At 40.5% G+C, this 27836-nt stretch overlaps 1 protein-coding gene across 9 annotated transcripts; it reads left to right on the plus strand.

The window, feature by feature from the left end:
- The first annotated feature begins 851 nt into the window (after positions 1–851).
- znf652 (zinc finger protein 652) lies at positions 852–27811 on the plus strand. Of its 9 annotated transcripts, XM_053614673.1 has the most exons (8): positions 5394–9736; positions 9892–9927; positions 13285–13383; positions 13625–15033; positions 16129–16276; positions 18316–18431; positions 20323–20467; positions 24024–27811. In XM_053614673.1, the coding sequence occupies exons 4-8, from the start codon at positions 14071–14073 to the stop codon at positions 24581–24583; spliced, it is 1932 nt and encodes a 643-aa protein (XP_053470648.1). In that variant the 5' UTR covers positions 5394–9736; positions 9892–9927; positions 13285–13383; positions 13625–14070; the 3' UTR covers positions 24584–27811. The 9 variants fall into 9 exon arrangements, with proteins under 9 accessions (XP_053470678.1, XP_053470669.1, XP_053470648.1 ...); XM_053614656.1 differs by having other exon boundaries at positions 5394–9927; XM_053614679.1 differs by having other exon boundaries at positions 5394–9927; positions 13285–13358.
- Positions 27812–27836: the final 25 nt, after the last annotated feature.

Here is a 27836-nt window from a genome sequence, read left to right on the forward strand (position 1 = left end):
TTTCCATATGTATCTATAAAGGTCTTGAGATCTTTAGAGTAAATTTTTGATGCAAGACGTATGTTCAATTTTTCTAAGGGAATTGGTTCCTTTTATGAGCCACATCTTAACCTATGGCACTTCAGGCTTAGACAATAATAATAATAATAATAATAATAATAATAATAATCTACATTTTGGCCAGATAGGTATAAATGTTTAATGCATAGATCTCTTCATCCACGGCATCACAATATAAATAAAATAAATAAATAAATAAACACTGGGTCAAACTCTTTAAAATCCTTTGCATGAACCATTTTCCAAAAAGCTTAAATCTTGTCACAATTCCAGAACATGTGCATTACAGAGCCTATATTGAGCCTATATTAACCTGACATTTAAAACACAAATTGGAGGTGCTGGGGGATATTTTCTGAAGAAGGACAGGAGTTAAATAGGTCCATGCATTTTTAACTAGCAGACTGTTATTGATGTTCCCTTTTATGGGATTTAAAAAGAAAAAACAATAGTTTATCCTTAATAGCTTGTCCAAAATGCAGCTGACAGATTTTTATTATTATTATTACACAATATACTGTTTTGCAAGAATTGCACATGTTTTAACTGCCATCCAGATGAGCTCTTTCATCCTGCATACTCGAATGAATTATTTTAAATCACTACAGTCTCACATCCTGTTCCCAAAGCAAAATACAGAAATTGTTGTTTTAATGCACCAAGTATCCGGAACTTAATAGCACTTTTTTCCCCCCAGGCAAAAAATATTTTTAACAAGGTTTTAGTTTTAAAAAAAAAAATGTGTCATTGACTTTATATTACATGGGGTTGCCTGTTGAATGTTTAAAGCATCTTGAGCTGCTTTACCATTCGAAAGGTGGTATAAGTCCTTTCTGTAGGCGATAAAGGTCATGGCACTTAATGGATGGATAGATAGCTTTGGCACTTAAGACGAGCGCGAGACTAAAGCCAGGCAGCCACGTAGCGCGAGCTCTGCCGAGAATCTCCAGCTTTAGCACGGTAAACAGTGGAGGGCGGTAGTTGCAGAAGAAACTCATTATTCCGCACAGAACGCATGCAAACAGCTGTAAAAGATCCGCACGTGCTCGCTCATATCGCCGAGGTGATCTCTATTTCGATTTGCAAACCATATTGATTTCTCAGATTATTCTTTCACGCCCGTGGAGCTCGCGCTCTGCAACTCCGAGTGCTCGCGATGACGGAGAGGGCGCTCGTGCTTCGGGTGAGTAGTCCAGCGGAGACCGGAGCTCGCCACAACTTCTATTTCCCCTCCACCCCCCTTTCATTTGCAATTATTTACAAAACAATAACAATAATGACATCCGTTCGTCTGCCGCGAAACGGCACAGAAATCCTCACACGAGGATCTGCAAAGGTATGTCACTGTCACAAACAAACAGTGCTCGTTTTGGAGACTTATTTGTCAATCTGTAGGTGTTTTTTTTTGTTGTTGTTGTTTGTTTGTTCGGAATCGAGCACGAGGATTGCTCAAATGTTTTTGCTTGACGTTAAATGTTTGTTTGCAAACAAAACCATGCAAAGCAACGTCGCGCGCTGCGGTGCAGTTTGGATTTGCAAGCGTGCAGCAGAGCATGGGAACGTTAGCAAACGTGTATGTGCGAAAGGGGAGAAAGAAAAAAAAATCTCAGGAGCAACGTGTTGTAAATCTGGGTGGTTTTGATGGTTTTGTAAAAAAAGAGGAAAAGTCTTAAGCATACCGCTAGGCTTGTGGTTATATCAGTTAATGCAGTTTGCTGTTGAAAATGGTGTATCTGGGAAGCAAGGATTAAAAAAATATAAAGCATATGAAGCAGCACTGTGTGTGTACGGTCTGGTATTTGTTTAGCTAGCTAGCCAGTTGCTAACTACATTCACAGAGTCCCATTGCACGCAGCTGTGTTCTTGCTAACTGACTAGCACTACTCGGTTAGCCCAAAACGGCCTGCTGCTTGTCTCGTTTTGACCAACCAAGGTTTCCTTCAGCTTAACCCTTTCTTTGCGCTCTTTTCCTTGAAAGTTGTTCATTGTCTACAAGGCTGCTTTTTGTCCACAGCCTTTCACAGGTGTTGCTAGCTTGAGGTTGTTCAACCGTGGCCTTTCTATAACGGAGCTGATTTTTGGTGCTGGACGCAAGGCCTTTCTGAAACACGAGTGGTTCTTGTTGTTTTTGTTTTTGTTTTTGGTTTTGCTTAAAACAGAGTTCAAGCTAAGCGAACTTTTTGCCAAGCTTGAGGAAGGAATTTCTACTTCCCTGCTTTTGAAACTTGTAGACCTGGGTCAACTGACAGCTATTCGGAATATGTTGTCCATCACAACAAACTAGTATGTATTAAGGACATGATTAGCATTAGCTAAAATAACTGTAACTCCTATTCCTTGTTTACAATCCGTGCCATAAAAGGGCCTTTAGGATACATGTTGAATATTTCTCGACCCCCCAAAAAAATGGTAGCTTCATGTCCTGTCAGTCCATGAAACAGGACACATGAAGCTACCATTTTTGGTGTTTCATGAAACACTTAGATGAATATGTTTATTGAGTTTTTGGACATTTTCGTTAAAAACAAACAGTCGAGGGATAGACTATGACATGAAGTGTTTACTTGGTAAGTAAATAGACCACTGAAAGATTAGTTTAGGTTTAGTTTATTGTTTTAAAACAACAGATGTTGAAACCAAAAGTGCTGTACAAGAAATATAAAACAGAATTAAAAACTAAACAACAACAACAAAAAAAAAAGGACCAATGAAAAATTTACACTCTCAGTCTAAACATATTGAAAACAAATAGGTCTTCGAGGAGGATTTAAACACAGGAACAGAATTAGAAGATCTAATGTGGAGAGTAGTGATGGGAAGTTCGGATCATTTCAGCAGAATATAATTAAAACGTTGCATGTGAAATTCCCCAACACTTTTAGTACTTATGCAAACGTTGATCACATTTGGAATAAAAATGTAAAAAAAAAAAAAACTATAGGTTAATGCAGCCAAGGTTGAATTATGAGAAACAGAAATTATTCATTAATTGCTTAGCATTATGTCTTCAGGCTGTGCAGTCTGTTAGGTCACCTCCCGATCCGAGTCGTTCTTTTGTCACGTCACGTTTGTAACGTCTGTTCCCTATGTCTTGAGTGTTTGGGTTCGAGTCGTTTGTTCGTCACGTCACAGCTCCATAGGCTGAATGCAGTAGGGCGTTCATGTGACGAACGATTCTAACCCAAAGACTCGAGAGGTGAACTAGTCATTTCTGTTTCCTGTGCAAAACCTATGGGGATGTTGCAGCGCATGCATGGTCATAAAGTTAACAAATCACTCTCTGAGACAACTCGTTCAAAATGAACGAATCGTTCATGAATGACACATCACTAGTGGAGAGGAAGATTATTCCAAAGCCTAGGAGCAGCCACAGAGAAAGCCCGGTCACCTTTAGCCTTAAAACGTGAGTGGGGAACTGAGAGTAGTAATTGACTGGATGATCGAAGGTGTCTTGATGCAGTGTACGGGGTGAGAAGATCACAAATATACTGCAGAGCAAGTCCATGCAAAGGTTTATAAACAAAAAGCAACATTTTTAAATCAATACTGAACTTGACCTGTAACAGTTGTCTTGAGGTAAAAATGGGCAGCAGAACTACAACACCATCAACAATAAATGTTGAACAGACGAATATTGTGCAACAAGTTCCTGTTATAGCTTAATAACAAGATTATTTAAAAGATTATTAAAATTATAGCAACTTTAAACAGGCATTCCTTCACCAGCCTCTCTTTTTAATAAGACAAAAATTAGTTCTGCTTCTTACGTTAACTGTGAGAAAATGTACTGTTACAAAACACTGACACTTGAGACTTCTTCCTTAAATGTTTCTTTGATATTTAATTTTTTTTATTAGTCTTAGATTATGTGGAGCGTCTCTGTCGATGAGTTACTATAGAAATGATAATGTATAAGAACAAGCACATTAATATTAAAAAAAAAAAATTCTTTTGAAACAGTGAGTAAAAATGGTTTGCCGTTTGTAATGTCAGTTGAACGGCCTCTTCCTGTGAAAGCAGGAGGTTCTTTCTCATGTTTAGTGACAAAATATATCAGACACTACCAAAAGCTTAATGCCTGGCTTGTGATACTAGTACAGAAGGTGCTTAACAGAGATGAAGACATCGAGGAGTGTCTGTATGAGTCAGAACTGCGAGCTTCTCTGAGAAAAATCACTGATTGTCTATTGAACAACATTTTCGCACCTGTCATCTGAGTTCAGATTTTAATCACTGCAAAAATCTTCAAGTGAAGTTCAGCAGCATCAGAAGTATTAATGTATATTACAGTTGGAATCAAAATGATTCAACCCCCATTGCAAATCAGGTTTATTGTCAAAATTTACAGACTTTCAGCTGTTTGCAATGAACTATTCAAACAAAAGCATTTGAAATAGTTCAGCACAACAAATGCTTAAAGTGGTTTCCCCAAATTCAACTGAAAATGCAACTTATAATGGTTTCTCCACTTTCAAAATTATTCAACCCCTTCATGGCAAGCATCTTCAGTACTTAGTAGAGTACCTTTTTGCTGTTATGACCTGCTGCAAACGAGATGCATAGCCAGACACCAGCTTCTGGCTGGTGTCAGGCTGCAACCGCCTTCTTGAAATCCCACCAGAGATTTTCTATGGGGTTCAAATCAGGTGACTGTGATGGCCCTGTAGAATCTTCCAGGACTTCTGCAACCAAGCCTTGATTGAATTTGAGGTATGCTTGGGATCATCATCCTGTTGGAAGGTCCAGTGACGCCCAAGCTTCAGCTTCCTCACAGACGGCATGACGTTTTCTCCTAGGATTTCCTGATACCTCAATGAATCCATCTTGCCATCCACACGCTGCAGGCTTCCAGTGCCAGAGGATGCAAAGCAGCCCCAGAGCATCACCGAGCCACCACCATGCTTGACTGTGGACAGTGTTTTTTCTTCCAGACATACCGCTGATCCATCGTGCTGAAAAGTTCCAGTTTTGTTTCATCACTCCACAGAACAGAATCCCAAAACTTCTGTTGCTTATTTATATGATTTTGAGTCGACTTTTCTTGTGCTTTTGGGTCAGTAGTGGTGTACGTCTTGGAGTTCTGGCATGGAAACCTTCTGCGTTTAGTATGTGCCTTACTGTGCTCACTGAAACCTGAGTGCCTGTTGCCACCAAGTCTTGCTGCAGGTCTTTTGCAGTCACTCGAGGGTTTTTCACAACCTGCCTTATCAGAAATCTGGTTGCAGATTTCGTTTTCTGCCCCGTCCAGGTATTTCATGCATTTTCTGCCCCTAGCCAGTTCAGGTATTTCATGTGTTCCAGCTCAAGCACACCTGGTGCAACTAATGACACCCTTGATTATTTGCGTCAGGTATGCTTGAGACAACACCTGTTTTTATATTTGTGCTGTTGTGAGGGATTCTATTCAGGGGATTGAGTAATTTTGAAACAGGAGAAGTCGTTATAAGTTGCATTTTCAGTTGAATTTGGGGAAACCACTTGAAGCATTTGTTGTGTTGAACTTTTTCAATTACTTTTGTTTGATTTGTTCATTGCAAACAGCTGAAAATCTGCAAATTTTGACAATAAACCTGATTTGCAATGAGGGTTGAATAATTTTAATTGCAACTGTGTACTAAAAGGATTTGTTTTAAATAAATCACGTAGATGTAACTCAACAGTTTCCATACAGCATCAACCTTTTCACTTTCTGTTTGATCAGTTCCACAACTGGCTTAACCTGATCTAACTAGAATTTACATTTATGGCATTTATCAGCTGCTCTGTAGAATGACTTGGAGACTCATGTTTTATAGTCTCCGTCAAAAAAAAATCTAGTAAAAATGCTAGTAAAATTGTCAGGGTCTATTAAGCTGAATCCTGTTAGAGAGGAGTACCAGTAGGTAAATTTATGGAGTCAGGTTATTGAATTTCTTCCCTTCCAAGCTCTCTGTTGCTTTATTTTGCTTAGTTCTTGGCTCTTGGTGAATTCTTGGCGCAGTATTTTGGCTACCACTTCACTGCAGACGAAAGTGGTAAAGCATCTGAGTTCAGTAAGAATGGAAAATCTTAAAGTTCCTGTTTTATCCCATCCTGTACATTACATTACATGGCATTATGTAATGGATCATTTGACTACAACTGACTTTTCAGATGAGAGTCCAAGACTGTAATGTTGCACTTTTTGGACAATTTGTATACAAAAAAAGAAAGCTAAATTTAATTTATCACTTTAGTTTTGCTCTGTAGAATGTCTTCTAATAACGTGAATGAGTAATAACTATACAGAGAACTCGATGGTTTGACAGTTTCCCACATCAAAGGGAGATACGTGTTGATACGTGTTGATGTTTGGTTTCATGCAGCATGCAATTAAACAAAGGTTTGTAGAGATGAAAAATTTAGGGTTGAAACTCTTTAAAAACAAAGATGATCACATTATGGTTGATCAGAAATATGGCACAAGAAAAAGGTATTCAAACTTCTGTGTGTAGTGCATGGGTAAATTGCAAAAATGACTCAAACATAAAGATCAGTGGGCCAGCACTAGATTTAAAAAAAAAATTTTTTTTAAAGCATTTACTTTTTTGTTTTGTTTGCCAGTCCAAAAACAGAACATGTGACATTTCTGCAGCACTAAAGCTCTGTCCTTTGGCTCAGTTTGCAGTTTGAGGTTCAGTTTAGCAGCTCATATTGACACGATCTACACTCCCATCCTCAGGGCACAAGGGCTCGCTGAATGGTTTTATGAGGATGAAAATGCTGTAGATCATATGCTGTGGCATTAATAATGAGCAGATTTTAACCCCATTAAACACCTTTGTGAGATTTTGGAGCGACGTGTTAGACAGTGTTCCCAAACATCATTTAAAACACCAGTTGATCTTTTGGTAGATGTTTTATACTGTTTATACTTCCACATTTGTTTATATTATCTAATATACTGTTATTAATATGATTGTGCTGTACAAGCTGTCTACTCAGTAAAACGTAGCTTTATGCAGCCTTAATCCCAAACTTGATTAATCTCTTTTAATCTTGGACATTCATTCTTCATGCAGGTCGACCAGTTTTTAGAATAATCCAAGTGACCAAGTTAGTTATGGTGGAGCTGAATGTGCCAATATACTGGTTAAAAATGAAAGGCTCAAAACATCCCTTTGAATGAAACTCTCTTCCCATGCAGGAGTTCTTCTCTGCTATCAGGTCTTGGGAAGATTTAGAGAAGCCTCAGCATTGATTTGGTACAGGGCCAGCAGGTCTACGGTTAATGTCTCTTTGGCAACAAAACCACAAAACTTTGGTTTCTTGTTGATTGACCCATCTGCCACAGCACAGGTTTCTGTTCATGTGCCTACACACACAGTGACACAATTACAGACTCTGCTGATGTTAGAAGCAGGTTTGCAGATTTAGAAGATTGGTCAGATTCATGTGTTTTGGTAAATTCACCTGTGCCTGTTCAAGTACATTGCTTGTTCTTGGGAAACTCAGAGATTGTGATGCTGTAAGACCCCTAAATGAGAATTTGAAAAAGCCTCCAGTTCTTGCAACTGAAAAACAACATAAGTAGGTTACAGAATGACAAAAGCTGTCACAGTCTGTGCTGAGACATTGAAACAATTTGATGATTGCACTAGTTGGCTACCAAATAGCAATCTGTTTACACATTAGTCAGTGACCTGTTCTCAACCTTTCTTCAGTGGATAACCTCACCTAGATACTGTTGATTGGTGCATAAAATTATTGCTATAGTCATAAAGACTGTCCTGTGCTCACCACAGAACTTCACAATATGTTAGAATAATAATGATTCAAAATCCCACTATCCAGCTGGGTTCCCTTTCACAGTTTCTCTCAAGGTTTCTTTTTCCTTCCTATTGTGGCCTCTGACTTGCTTAAATCTGCTTTGTTACAATGTCACATTTTTTAATAGTATAGAAATGGAATTGAAGAAAAGGGTAAAACAGCCATTGTACATGCTGTGCTTTAGTTTAACTGGTTTACAGGAGATGGCACCATCTCTCCAGTCAGTTTATGAGTAACACGTGTACACCTGCAATTATCCAATCAGCCAATCATGTGACAGCAGGGCAGTGCATAAAATCATACGTATACAGGTCAAGCGCTCTAGTTAATGTTTACATCAAACATCAGAACATGGAACTTAAAAACAATATAAGTACTTTCTAGTGCAATCATCAAATTGTTTCAAAGTCCCAGCACAGACTGTGACAGCTTTTGTCATTCTGTAACAACACATTGATATCAGTGACTGTGTCATGGTTGTTGGTGCCAATGGTTTGAGTAATTCAGAAACAGTCTCTAGAATATGGGTGGGCAATCTTATCCGGAAAGGGCCGGTGGGGGTGTAGGTTTTCATTCCAACCAGTCAGGAGCCACACCTGATTCCACCTGTTTACTCAGTTGATCTTGGCTTTCAATTGATTCAAGTGTGGTTTCTGCTTGGTTGGAATGAAAACCTGCACCCACACCGGCCCTTTAGATAAGATTGTTCACCCCCGCTCTAGAACGTAGACAGAATAGTGGTAAAAACAGCAAACAAAAAACATTCAGTAACTGACAGTTCTGCAGGCGTGAATGCCTTGTTGATGAGAACGCACTCTACAACTGTGGTGAGCAGAAAAACAACTCAGAATGCACATCGAACATTGAGGTGGATGGGCTACAACAGGAAAAAGACCACACCCGATTCCAGTTCTGTCAGCCAAGAACACTAATCTGAGGCAACGGTGTACCGAGGTTGATTAAAACTGGACATGTGAAAATGGGGGGAAATATTGCTTGGTCCAATGAGCTTGAATTTCTGCAGATGTCAGCAGCATTAATCCTTGGCCCCAATTTGCCTTGTATCAACAGTTCAGGCTGGTGGTGGAGGTGAAGTTATGGTGTGGGGAATGCTTTCTTGGCACACACTAGGCCCCTTAATACCAGTTGAGCATCGTTTGAATGCCACAGCCTATTTGACTATAGTTGCTGACCATGTGCATTTGTTTATGGTCACAGTTTACCCATCTTATAATGGCTACTTCCTGCATGATAAAACACAAGTCATCTCAAACTGGTTCCATGAACATGACAATAAGTTCAGTGTACTTTAAGGGTTGCCCCTGTCACCAGGTCGGAATCCAATGCAGATTCGCAGCATGAATGTGCCGCTGACAAATGTGAGGCTCAACATGGGTCTGAATCTCAAAGGAATGTTTCCAGTATCACATGGAGTTTTTCCCATGAATAATTGAGGCTGTTTTGAGTGTAAAGTGAGGTCCTGCTCAGTATTTGTTAGCTGTTAGCTAAAAATTGGCTGGTGAGTGTGTAAACAACTGCATATTATTGCGCATATCAAATCAAAATCGATATTACTACATTCTACAGTGCAGCTCAATTCCCGGTAACACACAAATAAACACATAGATATGACCGCTTGTGCACCCGTTGTGTGGTCTCTCAGTGCATATGCTGATTCTCAGAAAGCTGCAGGAAGAAAGGTAGCAGAGTTTGTCTGTATTTAGGTGTGGGTGTATGTGGGAGTGTACAGTGTTTTTGTTTTTTACTACGCCTATCGGTTTGATTTTATGCTTATTTACCAGGTATTTCTGTGCTTTTTTTTGGATTAATGTAGAATTTTGACGAGGCATTACCATTGAAGCATGCTTTGCTTAACACGCATTTGCAGGTGGGCATGCAACACACACACACAGACACATATTCAAAGATGAGACTGTGACTCAGGAAGTAAAGACTGAGACCGTTAAAGGTAGAGCGTGGTTAAACTGAGCTGTTTTTCTTCCTTGCCATGTTGATCAGCGATTGTTGTTTATCTTCTTTCAGCATCCACACACTGGTCTACTCCATTGATTTCTGAAGGTCAGTGAGATCATTATAAAGCCATCCGCGCCTCATTGTGCGTTCTTCAGACGAATGCGATGTTTAAATTTCTCATAAAATCATTCCTTGAAAACACACACATATAGCCCGCTTCACACACAGTTCCACAGAACTCACTCAGATTGAAAGCTGTGGTTTCAGTGCTTTTCTGAATCTTATAACTGCCAACTGAAGCTTCGCTATACATTCTGACTATATACATTAGTAAATATTGGTTTCGGTTTGTCTGCTAATTTCCTGAGCGCACACGCGTTCACATGGACTAGCGATGATGAACAACTGCAAAATGTAAAGGTGCTGCCAAATACCAATGTAATGTTAATTCCATACGTTGACTGTGAAGGAGTGCTGTACATTTGATTGGTTGTACAGTAAAAATGCATAGTTTATGGATCAACTCTGCTTCTCTGAAAATGAGTGTTGATACGAATAATGGTTTACACCCATCAGCCATAACATTTGAAACCACCTACCGAGTATTGTGTCGGTTCCCCCTTGTGCCGCTACAACAGCTCTGTCTCATCGAGGTATGGACTCCACAAGACCTCTGCAGGTGTGCTGTGGTATCTGGCACCAAGATTTTAGCAGCAGATTCTTTAAGTCCTGTCATTTGCAAGTTGGGGCCTCCTTCCATGGATTGGACTTGTTTGTCCAGCACATCCCACAGATGATGCTCGATCGGATTGAGATCCGGGGAACTTGGAGGCCAAATCAACACCTTGAACTCTGTCATGTTCCTCAAACCATTCCTGAACAGTTTTTGTAGTGTGGCAGAATGCATTATCCTGCTGAAAGAGGCCATTAGGGAATACCGTTGCAACTAAGCTGTGCACTTGGTCTGCGATAATGTTTAGGTAGGTGGTACGTGTCATAGTAACATCCACATGAACGCCAGGGCCCAAGGTTTCCCAGCAGAACATTGCCCAAGGCATCACACTGCCTCTGCTGGCTTGCCTTCTTCCCATAGGGCATCTTGGTGCCATCTCTTCCCCCTGGTAAGTGATGCACAGATCTAAAAGAAAACGAGATTCATCAGACCAGGCCACCTTCTTCCGTTGCTCCATGGTTCAAATCTAATGTTCACGTGGCCGTTGTAGTTGTAGGTTCTTTTGGAGGTGGATAAGGTCAGCATAGGGTACTCTGACCAGTCTTGGCTACATAGCCCCATATGGAGCAAGCTGCGATGCACTCTGTTTTGACACCTTTCTGTCATTAACATTTTCAGCAATTTGTGCTACAGTAGTTTCTCTGTGGGATCGGGCCCCTGTCACCGGTTCACCAGTTATCTTAACTTGGAACACTTTTGGTAGGTACTAACCACTGCATACCGTGAACACCCCACAAGACCTGCTGTTTTGGAGTTGCTCTGACCCAGTCGTCTAGTCATCACAGTTTGGCCCTTAGTCACTCAGATCCTTACGCTTGCCCATTTTTCCTGCTTCCAACACATCCACTCCAAGAACTGACGGTTGAGTTGCCGCATAATATATGATATACATCATTTGACCGGCACCATTGTAACTACATAATCAATGTTATTCACTTCACCTATCAGACTTTTTATGCTATGGCTGATTAGTGTATGTCCAAGCAGTATTATTGGTTGAATATTAATGATGAACTCCACCCTAAAAATGTTCATATTGAAGTATTTGTGGTGTGCTTACAAGTCTGGTGTTAATTTGTTGATTTTCAACGATATCAGAAAAACAGATATTGGTTAGGTTTCGCTGTTCGTTCCTAGAAACAAAAGCGCAAGAGCTTCTTTTCTCAGATTAACCCCCCCTCCCGCATGTTGCTATATCATGCTTAATCATTGTTTTATTTTTATTTTTTTTTACACAACACAAAAGCCTGCAATTTTAACAGGAGCGTGCAGACTTTTTATATCCGCTGTACATGTCTTAGGTTTCCATTTTAAAGCATTCAACATTATACAACTACAATAATTGAAGCTTAATAATGACAGTGTTTGTATGATCCATTCAGACTCAGCAGCATATAATGAAACAAAAGCTGTGCATTATTAGAATGTAACAAAATTAACCATGGCCAAGCTTTCAGTGGTGTGACTCTCAAGGGAGCATCTATTGAAGCTTTTTATATCTCATTATGCTCTTCGCTATGTGTGCTGTCAGAAACACATTGCTCTCTGTAGCCCTGGACGCATTTCTGAATCCTGCATATTCCACTACACTACATAGAGTTTTCTTATCTGTAGTTAATACAATTGCTGTGGCATTATTTCTTTAGCCCATGTTGAATCAGACGGGAAATGCTGCCTGCATGCAGCAGAGAGGCATGTGCACGCGCGCGCGTATGTGTTGCGTAGTTTTTTTTTCATCTAGCATGTTTCTTGTTTCATAACTTACCTGGAAGCCGAAGTGTTCCCAAACACGAGACCCTAAAGATTTGAGAGGAAACTTCTAGCTTCTGCTTGCTGCTGACCATATACATTGCTGCTTTTCCTGAGCAATTATGTCAGTATGCTAGCATATCTCAGGAAAAACAGCATGCTTAGAAGAAGCGTGTTTAAAAAATAAATAAATAAATAATATTCTTTTTCAGAGGTGGGAGTTTGGACTTGTATTGTTCAATGTGCAGATGCATGAAATTGAGAGCGTCATATTGCATGATACGATTTTAGAAGCGGTTCTGTTTGACAGAGCTGGACAGACTGAAGGAATAAAGCACTGCTGCATCGCTCTCTTTCGGTAGAGATGAAGCAAGGGCTACAGCCCACTGGCTCCAGCAGTCTGTCGAACACCTTTGTGGGTAACATAGGAAACCATTAACAAAAGTGAAAATGGATGAATATGTCGATCTAAAGTTTCAACTAAAAAAAACAAAAGTCAACTCAGAATTGTATTAGAAAATAAATGTAGGATTCTGTTGAATATTCATTCTAAAGATTAATATGCAAGTTATTTAGGGTAACACCCCCCCCCCCCCAGATTTTCCAAAAATAACATTACTTTTTGATATCCTTCGTGATACAGTTCATTTGGTAAATATATAGAACAGTCAATAAAAGTAAAACTTTCAGTTGCTTTGTGATCACATATTAAATATTTGTGTGTGTGTGTGTGTGTGTGTGTGTGTGTGTGTGTGTGTGTGTGTGTTTAAGGGTTTTAGTTTTCTCTACTCAGCTCCTTTGTGGTTTTAATTTAAGTTGCTCACACATGCTCCCACACAGAAGTGAAACGGTTGTGGTCAGGACTGTGTGTGTGTGTGTGTGCGTGTGTGCATGCCTATATGTGTGTCGGTAGTAGTGAGATTTCTAGATCTCTGCACCTTAACCAGATAACAGTTTCGTTTATCTCTCCCATTTCGTAGTGGATGCCGAAATGCTGACTTGCCTTTTATGGCCAGATATATGGTTTAAGAGCTAGCAATCTCAGCACTAGGAGGTCAGTTTGGGTAGAAAAATAGCAGGTAATGTTACTTCTTGTACTAAATTGATATGCACAATAATTTGCTCGTTGTGATCGTGTCTGTGTTGTTTCATATCCTGTTTCACGTTCTTCTGTTTCATCTCCTTAGCTCCGGTTTGTAAGTTAAGTGTTGTATATGTCGCCTTTATTTAGCTGTCGGGTTTTAAGTATCGAGCAAAATTGGACTGAGTTTCTGGTTGTTGTTTTTTTTTTTCACCCCCTTTCCTTCATTCTACTTTCAGGCCGCGTGTGGAACAGCGCTTCTGAAACAGACATGGAGGGTTGCTACGACCACAAGAGGTTAATCTCCATGCACAACTAGCCATCTAGCCCTTTTTGCTGAATCAGTAGATATTAACAGGACAGAGTATCCTCTCCGTCACCTAAAGTCATAAAGACGTTTCGATGCAAAACCCAGCTGATTTGCTCCTACAATGAGTGCAGCTTGCATGTAATTACCGAGCTGAAAATAAAGTGTGAACCTGCTACGTCTTCCATTTCCATTTCGTTTCTACCTCCTTCTGATGTGGAGGTCATGGAGGCTAGGTTCGGTTTGGGCTGAGGCATCTTCCTTTCTTCTCCCCTCGAGAGAGGGGTAGGAGATTGGTTGCTGCCTGGTTTATAGGAAACAGCCACATTGCTTGTTAAGCAAACTGTACAGACAACGCAAAGGACTATCTATACGGAGATGAAGTCGTGCCAGACGCGGAAGGGAGAGACGATAAAGGAAGCCATGTCACAGGAGGAAGGGTCAAGGACGCATTCCACACAGACCTACTACCATCATACCTCTCTAGCAGACAGCGACCTATCACCAAAGCTCTACAAGCAGGAGGGAGTGTCCAAGCCCTATTCGGTGCTGGTGGACAACAAGATGCCCACCAAAGCGCTGGCTCCTGACCTCGAACCCAGTCCGGCTCCTCTTCAGCATTACTACAAAGAAGCTTCTGGAACCGCTGGAGCCGAGGGAGGGGTGAAGACCAAAAATGACGGGACGTCTGATGACACAGAGGAGGAAGAAGAAGAAGAAGAAGAAGAGGCGGAGGAGTTCAAGCGAGCACAGATCATTGTTGAGGTGAACCTGAACAATCAGACCTTGCACGTTTCCAAAGGAGACAAGAGCATCCCTGCAGGAGAGGTGAAAAGTGACAGCGAAGAGGAAGAAGAGGAAGAGGAGGATGAGGAAGAAGAAGAGGAGGAGGAGGAGGAAGATGAGGAAGACGATAGTATAGAAGAGGAGAGTGTCGAGGAGGACCCTGACGATGAGGAGGAAGAGGAAAACGAGACCCGGAGGACGAGATCCAAGCGGGCACGCACAAAGAGTCACCACGTCACTGCAGCTACAGGCTCCATTGGAGTAACCACAAGGGGGCGGAGAAAGAGCGCTGAAGCCCCGCCTCAGAAGCGCAGGTCGGCGCGGGATGGAAGGAGCTCTGGTCCATCTGCTTCAGGAGGAGGGAGGGAGGGTGAGGAGCGTGGAACACTGGCGTGTGAGAAATGCCCACGCGTGTTCAACACCCGCTGGTACCTGGAGAAGCACATGAACGTCACACACCGGCGCATGCAGATCTGCGACAAGTGCGGCAAGAAGTTCGTGCTAGAGAGCGAGCTGGCCCTGCACCAGCAGACTGACTGCGAGAAGAACATCCAGGTGAGAGGCACATGCATTTATTCGCACGGCACAACACTATCCAATTATAGTTATTAATGGAAAAATCCACCTTGAACAACTTGCATATCAATAATGATAATAAATATCTGACTTTCAGTGGTGCTTAAGATTTATGTTATGATTAAATCTTGAGGTCAGCATGTTGGTCCATTTTCACTTTGGTGTACCGTTTCGTACATTACTACTACTATTACTACTAGTGCTATTCGACTACCTGCTGATAGTGGCGCCAGTGGGAATTAGCACTTCTCTCTAAAGAGAGTGATGCAGCAGAGCTTTAGTGCTTAGGGCAATTGAGCCTGTTCAGCTCCTCATCTGTACACTCTGCTCAAACAGATCAGCTTCCAAAGCTTCAACCTTCACGCTAATACCGCCAGCATCATGCTGGTCATGCTAATACTATTAAAACCATTTTATTTGCACTAGCAATGACAACCTGTGACATCAGAGCCACAGACAACCATTAACGTCTAAGAGGAATAATGAAAATACAGCACCATCCAACACATTAGCGACAGAATCACTAAGCACATCCTAGATATTTCACTATGAGTGTGTTTAATGTGTTTCAGGGTGAACCGTTCCTTTAAAGGAGCTGACCAATAGGCCAGAGACGTATGCAATAACCATTGAGATGCAACTAAAATGTTATTACTCAGGAGTGCAAACTTAAAATTGTTTAATCATTTCATTGTCTCCTAATCTTAATGTACCAAACGTTTTGATCTTGAAGGTTTACTTTTCAAAAGTTTTAGTTTCACTATTCTGTGACTCATAGAAAATTGTATGGCCATATTTATATTCTCCTTAATAAAATGAATAAAATGGAGGTTTTTTCATAGGTGGGTACCGATCAGATTTCTTGTGTTGCCAGCAGAGGGAGACAGAGTTTGAGACAGACAGAGACGTTGTGCAGACATTGTGGAGACCTTGCGGAGATATTGTGCAGCATTCAGGATACAACTTTTAGTTTAGCATCAAACGGTCGATTAAATATTTTTAATTTGATGCTGTGAATCTCTATAATTGGCGATGTTTATGTGTGTGTGTGTGTGTTTGTGTTTTGCTCCTCAGTGTGTGTCATGTAATAAATCTTTCAAAAAGCTCTGGTCGCTTCACGAGCACATTAAGATTGTCCATGGCTATGCCGAGAAGAAATTCGCCTGTGAGATATGTGAGAAGAAGTTCTACACAATGGCTCATGTTCGCAAGCACATGGTCGGTGAGTAAGAAAAATATCCCTACACATATAGTAGACACTCTTTACACATACACACACAGGTGCATCTCAAAAATATTATATTAAATAAATATTAATATTGTGGAAAAGTACATTTTTTTTCCATAATTTAATTTTTAAAAAATTAACTTTCATATATTCTAGATTCATTAAACATAAAGTGAAATATTTCTAGCCTTTTTTGTTGTTTTAATCTCGATGATTATGGCTTACAGCTCATGGAAATCAAAAATTCAGCATCTCGAAATATTAAAATAAAGAATTTATAATACAGAAATGTCGACCTGAGAAGAGGTCTAATCAGCGAATTAACTCTAAACACCTGTAAAGGTTTCCTGAGCCTTGAATCTCCCAGTCTGGTTCAGTACACACAACCACAATCACGGGGAAGATGAAAGTAAATGTTGCATTTCATTTGGAAATCACGGTCCCAGAGTCTGGAGGAAGAATGGAGAGGATCCAAGTTGAATCCAAGTTGCTTGAAATCCAGTGTGAAGTTTCCACAGTCAGTGATGATTTGCGTTGCCATGTCATCCGCTGGTGTTGGTCCACTGTGTTTACTCAAGTCGAGAGTCGATGCAGCGTCTACCAGGAGATTTTAGAGAACTTCATGCTTCCATCTGCTGAAAAGCTTTATGGAGATGCTGATTTCCTTTTCCGGCAGGACTCGGCACCTGCCCACAGTGCCAAAACTACTAGTAGCTGGTTTTCTGACCGTGGTGTTACTGTGCTTGATTGTCCAGCCACCTCACCTGACCTGAACCCCATAGAGAATCTATGAGAGACACCAGACCCAAAAATACAGACGAGCTGAAGGCTATCAAAGCAACCTGGACTTCCATAACGCCTCAGCAGTGCCACAGGCTGATTGCCTCCATGCCACGCCGCATTGATGAAGTAATTCATGCAAAAGGATTAAAGCCCCGACCGAGTATTGAGTACATAAATGAACATACTTTTCAGAAGGCCAACATTTCTGTATTATAAATTCTTTATTCTAATATTTGTATATATCTGTATATATGTCCTTAGAGTGTGCTTTTAAGATGAGGAAGTGAAAATAATGTCAGCCTAAAGACAAGCAGAGTTTGAAATGAACTTTCACCAGCAATTATGGTTTAATGTTTTCAAACTTAGTAGCCAGTCAGATTTTATTTAAAAAACTGTCACAACAATTACACATGAAAGTGGATCTGAATTCAGGCAAACAGACCAAAGTTTTGGCCAAAATTGTGTTTTTCTGCCTGTAGTGTGCTTTGACGCCTCAGCTTTAGAAACCGTAAATATATTTAACCAAGACGTCATGGAAAGACCATGTTGTCTAAGGAGCCAGTTTAGCAAACGCTGTGAGGAAACACAGTCAGCCTTCCTAAAGATGTCTGAATGCCTCAATTTGATCAACCTGTTGCGTCGTCGTGAACCTGATCAATTCAGTCTGTAATCAGATACCGGCTGTCAAAATCTCCACAATGCGCCTGACGTTTTTCTGAACCCAGATTTCTTCCACTTTGCAGCCACTAGCGCTAACTCTTCCTATCGCACGTCGGCTCCTAACCCAGGAATGTCAGAGCTAACACGTGATTTCTCCAAGACGCGTGAAGCCGTTCAAACGTATCTTTTCAAACTGCTGCTCATGTTGTCACAGGCAGCATTACGCACTCGGAGGAAAGCGCTATCTGCCCTCTTCCACATACATGAGCTTACACAGATGCCTTCGATTGGTTAGTGTCGCCGTGATTGATAGAAAAGAGTGTCACGTTTAGGCCAATATATAGAAAACCAGTCATATAGAAATCACATGTGCAGGGAGTTATTATATGCCTGGTACAAGTTCAACCATTTCATTTCAGTCCCTGCTCATGAGATATAATTTGTCTTCTTAATAGGCACGAGGTGTAGCGGACACTTAGAGAGACATATTTTTATTAATTAAGCTCCATTAATATTCTAGCACCTGGTTTTCATACAAGCTGCAGTTGTAAATATAACTCTCTGTTCCTCTCTCATCTTTTCCCCTCCAGCTCACACTAAGGACATGCCGTTTACATGTGAAACCTGTGGAAAGTCCTTTAAGCGCAGCATGTCCCTAAAGGTGCACTCACTTCAGCATTCAGGAGAGAAGCCTTTCCGTTGTGAGGTACACACACACACGCACTCATACGCACACACTCACAAACTACTGCATTCATTAATCCTCTCACATGGAGGTAAAGCAAACATGCATGCAGCCATCAATGCATATACGCTTGTAGCTTGCCTTTCTGTGTGTGTGTGTGTGTGTGTAGAGGAAACCTGCCAATCTTTTCTGACGACATGAAAATAAGGCTCTATTTATTTTCTCAACACCAAACCCTATATTTGCATAAAAGTTTAATGAGGTCTATTTTTGTGTTAGTGTTGGTTACACATGTTCATATTTCAGTCTCAATATGGCATCGTGCTGTTTACAGCCAAATAGAGATTTATATTTGTCAAATCTTTTGGCTGTAGTGTTAACGTTGCCCAGGTTTTGGCTACTGCGACTATACCGTCGACTCCAGAAATATTGGCACCCTTCATTAAAATGAAATTACGGATTTTCCAAGCCTAAAGCTTTAATCGAATGCACTATATTTCCAAGCTGAGTTTTCTTAGCAGTGCTAGTTTTCCTACAGAGCGCTGGTTTTAAACATTTTGGCACCCCACATAAGTTATCGTTGGTCCAGGTATACGGTTAACTCTAGAATTATTGGCACCTGTTGTGACTGAGCAAAAATGAACAGGGGATATAGTTCATTTTCTGGTGTGTTTTAGTTTAATTTGAGTGCAATATTTTTCAGGCAGGGCAAATTTTCTTACAAAACACTCGTTTTAAAATTTTCGCAACCCCACAGTTGATAGTTGGCGTAATCTCCATCATCATCCTCGTCACAGAGGAGGAATGTGTAACATTTTGAGACTTTTTTGAAGTCTCTTTTTTTTATTATTATATGGCTCTGATTGTGTTTAATGGTTGTGTTTAATTGTATTGCATTTATTCTGTATAGTCCTTAGTTGTATCAATGCTACTTTAATAATTAGGATGTTTTTTTAAGAAGCGAGTGGAAAATTTTAATCCCTGTATGTAGTGTGTGTGTGTGTGTGTGTGTGTGTGTGTGTGTGTGTGTGTGTGTGTGTATACACACACACACACACACACACACACACACAATTTAGTTTTGTTTTTTTTTAACAATAGTTTTTGCTCTTTCTTTTTAAAGGGTGCCAATAATTCCACTGTATATTCCACTGTGTATTGATAAGTATTGTGTGTTGCTTCATTCTGAATATAATGATTGAGGCTCCAGATTGGGTTATTGCTCGTATGTTTGCTGTAGGTATTTATATTTGATTAACTACCCAGGGTTTGATTAAGCGATGTTCACTGTTCTTTCAATCAGTAACAAAAGAGATCACTCTAACTGATCCGGTGTCTCTTTCACTGTCCTCTCTGTTTCTTAAATAGCTTGTCTGGTGGTTGAACCATTTACATTTCTAGTATCATATATGTGTGACAGCTGTATGCTGACATTTTATAGATTTAGAGCTGTTCCTCTAGACAGATTACATTATGTAGTTATTTCTACTGTAAGGTCTAGCTGAGGTTTAATCTGTGTCTACAAGTTCATGTTCACACCCCCGCTCCCGGTATAATGAAATGAAAAAGCTGATTCTGCATCAGCACTGATGCTTTGAGTGTATGAGAGTAGACACTCCTGACCTCGTGGCAGTTTCCAACACCACAGTGGGTGTGGGGCCCACAGGGTGGTCTGGGTGGAGCTGCTTTTAGTCAAAAGCACAGTACATGTGTGTTTACGTGAAAGAGGATGTGTGCGTGTGTGTGTGACTCATGCAGGGTTGGGCTGTTTCATATATAAATAACTTTGGTAATGACAGGCTTATAAGATGTAATAACAGGTTATATCACTTATATTACAAAGCTCCCATCCTGTATTCTAGCTACAACTACTGCTTTCACCCACACTGTCTATTTCCGTGTGTATGCGCAGAATTGTGATGAGCGTTTCCAGTATAAGTATCAGCTGCGGTCTCACATGAGCATCCACATTGGACACAAGCAGTTCATGTGCCAGTGGTGTGGCAAAGACTTCAACATGAAGCAGTATTTTGATGAGCATATGAAAACACACACAGGTGAGAGACACACATGCATATAGTAACACCACATATACACACATAAATACATGTGTACAGTTACTTACAGTAACCACATGCATATACAGTGCCCTCCACTAATATTGGCATCCTTGGTAAATATGAGCAAAGAAGGCTGTGAAAATTTGTCTTTATTGTTTAAACTTTTGATCTTTTGTTTAAAAAATTCACAAAAATACTCTGCTCTTGTAGACATCGAATAAAGTGCAAATTAAACACAAGTTAAATATAGGTGTGCAACAATTATTGGCACTCTTTTAGTCAATACTTTGTGCCTTTGCCAAGATAACAGCTCTGAATATTCTCCTATAATGCCTGATGAGGTTGGAGAATACATGGCAAGGGATCTGAGACCAATCCTCCATACAGAATCTCTCCAGATCCTTCAAATTTCGAGGTCTACTTTGGTGGACTCTCATCTTTGAATTCAATTCAATTTCATTTGTATAGCACTTTTAACAGTGGACATTGTCTCAAAGCAGCTTTACAGAAACGTATAAACACACGATACAGATTTTAAATGTGTTAATTTATCCCTAATGAGCAAGCCGGTGGCGACGGTGGCAAGGAAAAACTCCCTAAGATGAAAACAGGAAACCATGAGAGGAACCAGACTGAAAAGAGAACCCATCCTCATCTGGGTAACACCGGATAGTGTGAAAGTAAAGTGAAGTTCATTATGGTTTTTATATGAAGTCTGTTTGTTGAACTAATCCACTGTTCACTAAAGGAGACTTGAGTGCAAAATTGTATGTGGTAATTGCATAGCAGCGACCGTAGTCCCCGTGACCACAGCACAACTGTTCATGTGAAATTGAGGTCCAAAACCATTTCCATGGTTTTTCAAGCGGCACCATCCTCAGCAATCTCCAGTCTGCACTGCTTGGCGGCATTCTCAGTAGCAGAATGTAGCCTCCAGTTGATGAGCGCGCCAACCAGAAGTAGGGCATCAGGCAGGTCCGGAGAGCAGAAAGGGTCAGGATCACTGGAATCTCTATGATATAATGTGTAGCTCGAAAGAAGAAGAGAGGGAGAGGGAGGTAAAGAGAGGGAGAGATTGTTAGGTATGCTTACCATCCTGTAATGGATAAGACTGTGTACTTTGCGTAAAAGAAAGTCTGTTCATGGTAAGCTTGAGTAAACAAATATGTTTTCAGCCTAGACTTAAACACTGAGACTATGTCTGAGTCTCGAACACTAATTGGAAGGCTGTTCCATAACTGTAGGGTTTTGTAAGAGAAAGCTCTTCCCCCTGCTGTAGCCTTCACTATTCGAGGTACCAGCAAATAGCCTGCACCTTTTGATCCAGGTAGAAGTGGCAGATCATAAAAGACCAAAAGTTCGCTCCGGCACTGAGGTGCGAGACCATTCAGTGCTTTATAGGTCATTATTAGTATTTTATAATTAATGCGAAATTTTACTGGGAGCCAATGCAGTGTTGATAAAATAAGGGTGGTGGTGTCATATCTTCTGGTTCTAGTAAGGACTCTAGCAGCTGCATTCTGGAATAACTGGTGTTTGTTTATGCACCTATTGGAACATCCAGACAGTAAGGCTATTTTTTCTGCATCATGTAGTGACATTATATTTCTTATCTTAGTAATATTTCTGAGATGAAAGAAGGCTATCCTAGTAATATTATCTTCAAGAGCGTCAAATGAAAGACTGGGGTCAGTATCACTCCAAGGTCTTTAACTGCTGAACATGATGAAACAGAAATTCCATCCAGAGTTACTGTGTAATCAAAAGCTTACTTCTAGCTGCATGTGGTCCTAGTACAAGTACATCTGTCTTGTCAGAATTAAGTAGAAGGAAGTTAATAAGCATCCAATGTCCAATGTCCTTTACACATTCCTCATTTATTAAGCTGCTGACTGTCGTCTGGATTCGCTGAAACATACAACTGTGTATCATCAGCATAACAGTGGAAGCTAATTTCATGCTTATGAATAATTTGACCCAGAGGTAGCATATATAAAGTAAAAAGTAGTGGGCCTAAAATAGAACCTTGTGGAACTCCAAATTTAACCTCGGTACGCATGGAGAGGTCGCCATTTACATCTATGAACTGATGGTGATCGGTCAAATAAGACGTGAGCCAGGAGAGGGCTGTTCCCTTAATGCCAACAACATTTTCTAGTCTATCAAGGAGAATAGTATGATCAATGGTATCAAAAGCTGCACTAAGTTCAAGTTATACAAGCAATGAGACACAACCCTGATCAGAGGCCAGTAGTAGGTCATTTAACAATTTTTACCAGCGCTGTCTCTGTGCTATGATGAGGCCTGAATCCCGACTGATACATTCCATGTATGTTATTCCTATGTAGGTGCGAGCATAGCTGCTGTGCTACAGCCTTTTCTAAGATCTTGAAATAAAGGGGAGATTTAATATTGGCCTATAGCTGGGCAATTGAAAGGGGTTGAGGTCAGGTTTTTTAATCAGGGGTTTGATAGCTGTAAATGATTTAGGTACATGAGAGTGGAGGCTTTATTCTTGAAACCCTTCCAAACAACTTGTGGTGATGTAGGTGACTTCAGATTGTAGTTTTGGAGACTTTCTGACCCCAAGATGCAACTAACTTCTGCAATTCTCCAGATGGGATCTTTGGAGATTTTTTGACCAGATTCCAGGTTGATTCATAACATTTCCAATTAACTGGAACTTCTTAATTATTGCCCTGATGGTGGAAATGGCCATTTTCAACGCTTGTGCTATTTTCTTAGAGCCACTTCCCATTTTGTGAAGTTCAACAACCTTTTGCCGCACATCACAGCTATATTCCTTTCTCTTACCCATTGTTATGAGTGATTAAGGGAATTTGGCCATTGTGTTACCTCATATTTGTACCCCTGTGAAACATTGAAACATGTATTAAAAAAAAAAAAGTAAAAATAAATATCACAAGTTTATTGAAAATCTCATTCCGTTTAGTTACATAGTAACAGTTATTACTATGTAACTAATGTGGCCAAGTCAAGAGCTATCATCCAATATATATTACTTGTGTTTTTTGAAAACACTGCCTTATATACAACCATTAACACCTACAAAAATCATGATAGCACCACCTAATGGCTGATTTTGTTTAAATTTTGCACAAACCTTTTCGACCAAGAGTAAAATGGGTCCACCAAGTTTCTTTCCAATCGGCCATTGTTGACCTTGTCTAATAGCTGCTGAAAACTGATTGGCCGATGGCGGCCATGTTTTTCAACATACGTGAATGTCCTCATAGACACTTATGGCACCTGAGACAAAGACACTGTCGGCAAATTCTGAAGTCAATCGGATCAACGGTTCCATAGTTACAGCCAATTTCAGGTTTTTTCGGTATTATATTTCGGTATTATAACAAAACTGAGGCACATTTTCTGGGTGACCATTGTCCACCATTGAGGACAATTATTTAGTACATTAGAATCATAGTCAGTCATTTTGATGCATTCTGCATTTCCAAGCATTCTTAGAGAAGACTACGTGTTGAACTGTTTAATTTTTGCAAACTCAAGCTCTCTCGCTTCGTTGTTGTAGGTGAGAAGCCATTCATCTGTGAAATCTGTGGGAAGAGTTTCACCAGTCGACCCAACATGAAGCGTCACCGGCGCACACACACCGGAGAGAAGCCTTACCCGTGCGAAGTGTGCGGTCAGCGCTTTCGCTTCTCCAACATGCTCAAGGCGCACCGAGAGAAGTGCTTCCGGGTCACGAGCCCCATGACCCAACAGCCTGCCAGCATGCCCATCTCTGTTCATCTCACTGGCCACACCCCTTCTCCTTCTGGCCACACCTCCAGCCCACCACTACCCTCTCAAGGCACATCCACTGCAGCAGCCGTGGGCCCAGGAATGATTGCTTCCGGAATCATCGGACATGGTTTTTCCCATTTGCACATGCAGGCCACGCCCACGCAGCACCACCAAACCCATTTGCATCACCCTGGGCATGCTCCTATGACGAGCCACGCCTCTCCGCACCAGTCCGTGCCGTCCTCTCTCCTGCCGTCTCCCCCTGCGCTATTTAAAAGTGAGCCGATCAACCACTGCGCCCATGAGGACGTGTACCTGAGGCCAGGCTCCACACAGCAGCACTAAAAATAACCACACAGATCCGCCAGCTGTTCACTCACACACACAGATAGTGTGTTCAGGGGTGTATGAGGGAAGCTCAGCAAAACATTTGTGTGTGTGTGTGTGTGTGTGTGTGTGTGTGTTTGTGTTAGAGAGAAGCATATATGTAAGTGCTGATTGTGCATTTCATTGCTGGGAAGCGATCATGTGATCAGAGAGGATGTTAAAGGCTGGTGACCTCCGTGAACTTTCTCTCAAGTAATTATAAGCATTATTTTACACCTCATATACTGATAAGGAAAAATTCCACTTGCATCATAATGATGAAAACACGCCACTGTGTGTGAGCCAGCACACCTTCAGTCTCTTTCCTTTCCCTCTCTCTCTCTCTCTCTATCTCTCTCTCACTCTCTCTGTCTCACATTCTGTATGTTTCTTTATCCCTCTCTCACTTTCTCTCTATCTTTCTCCCCTCACTTTCTATCTGTTCCTCGCTCCCTGAGTGTCTCTCCTCTCTCTCATCTCTCTTGTCTCCCTCACTGTCTCACTCTCTTACCCACATTCTTTATACCCCTTTTCCCCCTCTGTCTTTCTTGCTGTCTGACTGTTTTGCCCTCCCTTGTTTTATCCTCTCTCTCTTTCTCTCTCTTTCTCATGCTCTTTCTCTCTGGCTGTCTCTATTTATCCACCTATCTCAGTCTCACACATTCTGTGTCAGTTTCTTTGTCCCTCTGTCACTTTCTCTCTATGTCTCTCTCATCTTTTTGTCTATCGTCTCTCTCTGTCTCACTCTCCATCTTTTTGTCTCTCATAACGTATCCAGCTGCTGCTGCCAGGTTCTACGGGTTCAACACAATTACTTGTAAAAGCTCTAAATTCACTTTTGAATAATGCAGTTTAGCCTTCTCTATATGGAAGTACACATTTGACATAAACACTTGTATGTGTGTGTGTGTGTGTGTGTGTGTGTGTGTGTGTATGTCTAGAAACTTACACATGCAGACTTTTAGGCACTTAAACTCATAGATAATGTAACGCACTCATATACTTTTTTCATGGTCATCAGATTTATTGTGCGTTATTGAAACCTTTTTTTTTTTTTGGGTGCTGATGGCTTTGGGGAGTGTTCTGGATGAGGACTCGTGGATGTATTCAGGCAAAACTTTTTAGGGGAAAAGAGACTGTTAAGAAATGATGTCGTGTCATAAAAGACTTTTAAAAAAACATAATTCATTAATTATGTTCTGTATCATCTAACCCACTTACCACATATTCTTATTTGTAAACATTACTGTTTTTAAGAGGAATTTTTATGTGCGTGTGCATTAATGGGCTTAAAAAAAAAGAGGTTTATTTGTATTTGTTTATTCAGATGAATGTGGGCGCTATGGGTGCCATAGCGTGCGGCAGTGAGTGTGTGAGTGTGTACTTGTTCTGATTGTCATTACACCTCGGGAGGTGCTGCATTGAAAGCTGCTTCTCTGTCTTTTATGTGACTATCCATCGTGTGTGTGTATGGGTGTGTGTGTGTGTGTGTGTGTGTGTGTGTGTGTGTGTGTGTGTGTGTGTGCCCATTTTTAAAGTCTATTTTGTTTCTGTTCTCTGCACTTTACTGCTGCATTACAGATTTGAGCTGAAACTGACAAGACTTTGTTAATTATGTCTAGCAAGTGAGAGTGTGTTCGTGTTCGTGTGTGAGATGGTCAGCTTTTGGAAAAGGAGGAGAATCACATCTAAAGATGGACCTCGATTTTAACTTTCGCAGAACTTCATTTATTTTATACTTTAATTGATTTCTTTTTCTTACTGTAGAGACAGGGTAGAGATGTTTCAGTCATGTCTAACTTTTCTGTTTACTGATTGTCCTCCTTTTCTTACGGTTGATAGAATGCACTTTCTACGTAAACCTTTCTAGTTAAGAAATATGAAGCCCATGTTTAATGTATACTCTGGAGTGATTTAAAGCAGAGGAATGAACCCTTCTCTGTTTCTACCACTCGAGTGTAGCAGCGCGTGATTGCATCACTGTATGGTACTCAGATGCGTGGCTTTGCCAACTTCCAATGGCTTTTTTTTTGTTGTTGTTTTTTTTTTTGTTGTTTTTTTTTGTTTGTTTTTTTGGGGGGATTGTGTATGAGAACAGACGACAGACATGTATTACAGGCCTTTTTTTATAATGCTCATTTAACATACTTTCTGATAACTTTAGGAAGTAAAGAAATAATAATAAGTAGCCACATTTGTAACCTTATTAGTCATCATTTCTAATATTTTTTTTTTTAATGAAATGTGAAGTTTGTCTTATGTTCAGGGTGTGTGTGTTTTTATAATCAATCCAGCTCCTGTTTTTGACCCTTTGACCCTTTTCTGTCTAGTCCACAGAATCACAGCTGTTCCACATGATTGTGTTGAGGTTAAAAGAGTGATTAGATTACAGAAGTGTTAGCGAAAATAAGATCACTTCCTTCAGGGAATGTTCACTTTGACAAATCACAATGTTCTGAGAATACGCAATCCCTGATACTTTGAATGATCAAAGGCCAACAAACCCATACCTCAGGTAAGTGAAGAACAGTATTATAATTCTGCAGTGTGATAAAGGTATCTGTGGTTGTTGACAAGTTTAAGCATCGTTCGCACTTTCAGCACTGTTGTGGATGGACATACGTACAGCATTTTATTGAACTAAACAGATATGAATACAGATAAGAATAAGAGGTGCATTATTGTTGTTTTCCTTAAATCTGGTTAACCCAAGAGTGGTGTATCAGACTGGGACTCCTGTTTAAATTTTGGGGAAATAGAATGAATAATAATTGCATAAGCATGATTAAAAACCAGTATTGCTCACAGCTATTGATAAGATCAATTATGAACCTGAGTGATGTAGCTGAGGTTGAGGAACTGTCAGAGCCAGATTCAACACACCATACTGACAGTGCTGACACATCTACCTTTTGGGATTTATTTCCCCAGTGTTTCCAGGACAGCGTGGTAGGTTCATATTTAAATTCTGAAAAAAATGTATTCTGGTTTAGTTCACGCCTATGTCTGGGTTAAATACAAATAAACTTGGAAGCTGTAATACATTTACAGAAGTAATTTTTCAGAACATTGGTTATATGTATGAACAAAACATATATATATTTTTCCCCCAATTTGTTCACCTGTGATGTAAATATTTTCCTATCCACCAGCCAGCTCTTGTTTGTCATACGCCATATAACAACCAGGAAGACTGAAGTCTAACACGTGCTTCCTCTGAAACAAGCAGAGG

This window comes from Ictalurus furcatus, chromosome 2 (genome assembly GCF_023375685.1).
Source record: "Ictalurus furcatus strain D&B chromosome 2, Billie_1.0, whole genome shotgun sequence".
NCBI classification, from domain to species: Eukaryota; Metazoa; Chordata; class Actinopteri; order Siluriformes; family Ictaluridae; genus Ictalurus; species Ictalurus furcatus.

What these genes read in the sequence shown, in the direction of transcription:
- znf652 (XM_053614703.1), top strand. Translation starts at nt 14,071, where the DNA reads ATGAAGTCGTGCCAGACGCGGAAGGGAGAGACGATAAAGGAAGCCATG. An exon ending in TGTTCGCAAGCACATGGTCG is followed by an intron (nt 16,277 to 18,315) that starts GTGAGTAAGAAA and finishes TTTCCCCTCCAG; the next exon opens with CTCACACTAAGGACATGCCG. An exon ending in GCATATGAAAACACACACAG is followed by an intron (nt 20,468 to 24,023) that starts GTGAGAGACACA and finishes TCGTTGTTGTAG; the next exon opens with GTGAGAAGCCATTCATCTGT.